A 6,000-nucleotide genomic window follows, 5' to 3' on the forward strand; every position below is an offset into this window, starting at 1 on the left:
AATTCTAACTGGGCCCCACCTGCAAGGTCATGCGCTGTTTATCTTGTTATGAGATCACCATGTCGCGCACATATGGTTGTGATGCATGTGCCTGGTGTACCCTTATCAGACGGGTAGTCATGATGGGTATACTGGGCTTCGTATATTTTACGCCAGTGTCACTTTGATGGCATGCACTACTCTCTCACTCAATAATAATGATGATGATGATAATAATAATAATAATAATAATAATAATAATAATAATAATAGTAATAATAATAATAATAATAATCTGAAGACTTCACATTTGGTGGTGTTGAATGTTGACACAGTCATAAAAGAACTCGAGCAGGAACAAACTTACAGACACTTCGGAATTAATGAGGGCTCTGACATTCAACATGCAATTATGAAAGAGAAAATCAGGGAGGAGTGTTACAGGAGAGTCCTGAAATCTGAGTTAAAGTCCGTAACAAATTCCTTAGCAGTTCCGATTGTTATTTACAGTTTCAATGTGTTGAACTGAAATATGAGCGAAATAAGGAAGATTGACTGGAAGAATCTGTAAGCTGCTGACTTGCAATAAGATGCAACACCCAAAGGCAGATGCAGATCGTCTTTACCTACCCAGAGCTCAAGACGGTCGAGGCTTGATCCAGTATGAAATCTCTTACAAAACCACTACAATTGGACTGGCAAAATATCTTGAAACATCTAACGATTGGATACTAAAGCTCGTTGAAAACAACGAAAGACGGAAGAAGCATCATTCTGTTACCAAGGAGAGGAAAATATTTTCAAGTGAGTTTATGCATAATACCCAGGTGATGAAAAATGGTGTAGACCCAAAGTGCCGATACTGCAACAATGGGATAGAAACAGTGGACTACCTAATCTCTAGATGTAAGGTTTTAGCACCTGTAAAGTATAAATCAAGACATGACAGATTTGGTCATTATCTCATCTCATCTAGGTCGTCCCATAGGAAGCCCCTTTACAGGGGTTTCGGCTGCGCATACTATAGGAGTCACAAGGCGCTGCTCCATGTGGTCCCGCAGTTTCCATCTAACTAGGAATATTAGGGTCTCATCCATTGTCTTGTATTCAAGATCCTCTGCATCACATCCTGCTAGTTCAGGAATCTGATCTATCAGGTCCTGCCGATAACAAAATCCACGCCCTGATGCCGACGCTTCGATTTATTGTCGTTAAGGTTTTGCCTATCTTCTACCCTTCGATCTGTCTGGCCTGGTAAGATCTGCCTGAAGATTTCTCTCCCTCCAGCATAGCTCTCCGGGTCAATGGGGCACACAGGCACTTCACCGCAACAAGGTACTTGTTGAATTGGCTGTTGACTGCAGAATAATTCTTCCGCCCTTTGACGGGTCTTATTTTTCATCCCACAGGGTGTCCAACAATCACCCTCCTCACCGAGCAAGCTTGATGAGGTTGCCTGTTTCGTCGCCGACGACCCGACCATGCGACAGGTTGTACTGTGTTACATGTTACCAGTAGCTCTCGAGAGCTACCTGAGCAACCTGACAGAACCTGTAGAGTACAAATCAAGACATGACAGATTTGGCCAATATCTACACTGGATAATGCGTTGGTATTATAAAATCAAAACTGCTGACAAATGGTACAAGCACCACCCCGAGGCTGTAACTAAGAGAGAAAATGTAACGATTTTTTGTGACTTCCCAATATGTAGAGATGGGACCATCTCTACAAATAAACCAGATATTGTTGGGAAAGACCAAAAGCAATAAAGTCTATTTATTGATTGACCGCTAGGAATTTCGCCTGGCGGCAACGATTCTACCAAAAAGTAATAATAATAATAACAGTAAACTTTTCTACTCAAAGCACAAGGCCCGAAATTTTGGGTGAGGGCACAGTCGATTAGATCGACCCCAGTACGCAACTGGTACTTAATTTATCGACCTCGACCCCGAAAGGATGAAAGGCAAAGTCGACCTCGGCGGAATTTGAACTCAGAACGTAAAGACAGACGTAATACCGCTAAGTATTTCGCCCGGCGCAGCAACGATTCTACCAATTATTATTATTATTATCATTATTATTATTATTATTATTATTATTAATAATAACAATAATAATAATAATAATAATATAATAATAATAATGATATAATAATAATAATAATTATTAATAATAATATAATAATGTAATAATAATAATATGATATAATAATATAATAATAATAATGATATAATAATAATAATATATAATAATGATAATAATAATAATAATATAATAGTAACATGTTTTTCGCTTATTTCTACAGTTCGCTTCCATATTAGGCAATCATCCTCTCTCACCCTTTTTATTGCAATTACCAACGCTGAACATTAAACGACTGAGGTTTCTTTTTTCCTATATATGGAATTAAACCACCCATTTTAATTAAGCCTTCCCCTCCTATTAAATTTTTCGATCGAATCGAGTTAGTTTCTGTTTGGCTTTTTTTCCTTCTTTTAAAACTATTTTCCCAATCAGAATACAGGTTTTTTTCTTATTTCTCTTTCCCTTGTTCGGAAGAAATCAAACTGATCGAAGCAGGTTTACAAACTTACACACTAATGTTTAAATACAGAAATACATTTATAGAAATGTAATATAATGGCTGTACATGTGTGCTCGTACGAGCGTGTTTATCTGTACGCGCGCGACGTTTGTGTTTCTATGTATGTATGTATGTATGTATGTATGTATGTATGTATGTATGTATGTATCTATCTATCTATCTATCCATCCATCCATCTACCTATCTATCTATCCATGTATCTATCTATCTATCTATCTATCTATCCATCCATCTATCTATCATCCATCCATCCATCCATAATCCATATATCCATCCATCCATAATCCATCTATCCATGTATCTATCTATCTATCTATCTATCTATCTATCTATCTATCTATCTATCTATCTATCTATCTACTATCTATCTATCTATCTAATCTATCTATCTATCTATCCATCCATCCATAATCCATCTACCATGTATCTATCTATCTATCTATCTATCTATCTATCTATCTATCTATCTATCATATCTATCCATCCATCCATAATCCATCTTCCATGTGTCATCTTATCTATCTATCTATCTATCTATCTAATCTATGTCTATCTATCTATCCTACTATCTATCTATCTATCTATCTATCTATCTACTATAAGCATTTGAGTGTATAGGTAAGCATGTATTTGCGCGTGTGTGTGTTTGTATGTATGTATATTATATATATAATATATATATTATATATATATATATATAATATATATAGTGAGGTTGTGCATATATATATATGTGCATAGTGTACTTGCCTATATGCATACATTTGTATTATGTATGTGTATACTGTATTATATCTACACATACAAACATACATGCTACACACACCGCAAGCACACAGATACCACACACACACACACATATATATATATATATCATATAATATATATATATATATATATATATATGTATTATACCTGTATACGTACATATAAATGTATGTTTATCATAATTTTTATCTATCTACATACATACATACATACACACTTCAGCCATATAGACACACGCACGTATGAAAACTAATTTGTCATATTATGAAACAGAAATACATAAATATCACCACCACCACCATCACCACCACCACCACCACCACCATCACCACCACCACCATCACCACCACCACCACCACCACCATCACCACCAAATCAACATGGATTCTTTTTTGTGAAGGAAATAAAGCCGCTCCCTCACCGAGCTCCACCCCCCACCTTCCAAACGTATCGTATACAGTGTCAGAAATAAGACAGAATGGTGGATGATTCCGTTGCAGATTATTTTGTAAAGATCACACCAAGATCGGAGTCACAGAAATGAAACCGTAATTCTTCTGTTGTGGAAATATCAAGGTATTTCCGAGAAACAGCTGCAAAATGTTCTTCAACGAATCCTGCAATTATTGGAGTCACTCAATCAAACACAGGAATATCCCATTCCTTTGTTGTTTTTTTTTCCTTTTTTATTAAATTCTTCGGAACTGCATAAGCAAAGCTGACAGTCTACCACTTCGTATTCTCTGCTGAAACAGTGGAATGAAACAGATGTAACTGTTGATTGGAATCACGTCAACAACTCAGATTTAATTAGTTTTTGAATGATCTCTTTAATTACCATTTCTGCTAAATGTCCCACTCGACACGCAGCGAATTTGCAGAGTTGCCACAGCGTTGTTTAGGTGCCTGTCGGCCATTCGTTTTTGCTCTTTGCTCTCTGAGTTGAAATTCCACTGAGGATTAATTCAGTTTTCATTCTTTGGGGTTTGTAAAGTACCAGTCATGAACTGTACTCAGTTCTTCTTAAATCATTTGTGGTCAGGCTTTGAAAGCCCAAGACACGCCGTTTGTCGTGACGGTCCCTCTATACGACACCATAAAAAAGTGGTACCCTAAGACAAAACGGTAACTTCTCACATACTGAATAGCCAAGCGGTTCCCAAACTGCATAAAACCCCCAGATTCGCCCCAATATTAAGAGACATTTTGGGCTACCATTCTGGAATATCTTTCTACTATGAGCATAAAGCTTGAACATTTTTTCGGAGGAGGGGCTAATAGACTACATCGACACCATTACTCATCTGATAGTTATTTTGTCGATCTCGGAAAGGTAAAAGGCAAAGTCGACCCCGGTAGAATTAGAACTCGGAACGAAAAGCTGGAAGAAATGGCGCTAAGCATTTTGTTCCCGGATGGTAATGATTCTACCATCTCACCGCCATTAATCCTTATTTATAAATGAGAAGGCAAAATACAGGTCGAACTATAAATTTTATCTTTCGTCCCCATGGGGTTGAATAACTTTAAACAGTTTAAAACCATCCCAATTCTTTTGTTAAACATAGCAATTGTCCTTCCCCTCTTTTTTCAGTTCTTACAGATTCCATTCCCTATGAGAAACAATACATTTTATGATCTAACAGAAAAGAACTGCTTATGTTAGGGCCCAAAGCCATTTTACATCAATAGCAGCTCGGAGCATAGAAAAGTGACTCTGAAATAGAAAAGGCAGGAAAGATGTCATCCTCCGACACATTTCCTGCTTAACACAATGAATGGATAAAAGAAATATATCTATAATAAGGAATGCGAAATTCTGTCTGTCTGTCTGGGACCTCTGTACCTCAATCTACATTAGCTCTACATAGACATACTTTATTGGAATCAGGATGATCCGGGATTGAAACTCTGCCCTTCATTTGGTCCTTGAACGTCCAGCATTGGAGTCAGGTCTGCATGAGAATTTGTTATAAATGCCAACAGTTGAAAATTCAAATTTTAAAAGAGCAGAAAAATTTCTGAACTTAACAATTTATTTTTAGCTAAACTGAATTTAAAGTAATACCATATTTGGTAGGGTACCGATAAATATTTTATTATTATTGCTCTTTTTAGTTTTGGGTCGTCGGTCCAATTAGCACTCCGTAGGATCTAGCTTAAAAGTCCGCATGGAGTGTGGTTTTTTTAGCTGGTGTGTGTATATATATATATATATATACAGAAAATAAAGGAATTCTGGAAGACAGGTTAGAAAATTAAGCAAATGCACTTACAAGATGGAATAAAAAGTGTTAAGCAAACCTCTACCGAGAATTGAGCTCTGTACCTCTCAAATTCCGACTGAGCGAGCTGAACCATAAAGCTAAGAGACCCCTGACAAAAATTACCGCCTTTTTATAATGCTAACTAATAGCTTCTGGAATGTGGAAACATTTGGTAAAAATTTGACTACAGAGGGAAGTAAGGTAGCCTTGTAATATTAGCTTCAAATTTTGGCGCAAGGCCAGCAACTTTAGGGTTGGAGGCAAGTCAGTTTCATCGACCTCAGTGTTCGATTTTCATGTATTTTATCGACTCCGAAAGGATGAAATGCAAAGTCGACCTCAGCGGAATTTGAATTCAGAACGTAAAGACGGACG

The 6,000-nt window shown here is 36.9% G+C and overlaps 1 protein-coding gene across 1 annotated transcript in view; it reads right to left on the minus strand.

Annotated features, from left to right (window-relative positions):
* LOC115220799 (glutamate decarboxylase 1-like) overlaps positions 1-6,000 on the minus strand; it is a 150,994-nt gene that overhangs the window by 46,067 nt on the left and 98,927 nt on the right. Inside the window, 2 exon segments of the mRNA XM_029790949.2 lie at positions 3,878-3,975; positions 5,028-5,075. Coding sequence (XP_029646809.2) covers positions 3,878-3,975; positions 5,028-5,075 — 146 coding nt within the window.

The sequence above is a fragment of the Octopus sinensis genome, linkage group LG17, assembly GCF_006345805.1.
Source record: "Octopus sinensis linkage group LG17, ASM634580v1, whole genome shotgun sequence".
Lineage (NCBI taxonomy): Eukaryota > Metazoa > Mollusca > Cephalopoda > Octopoda > Octopodidae > Octopus > Octopus sinensis.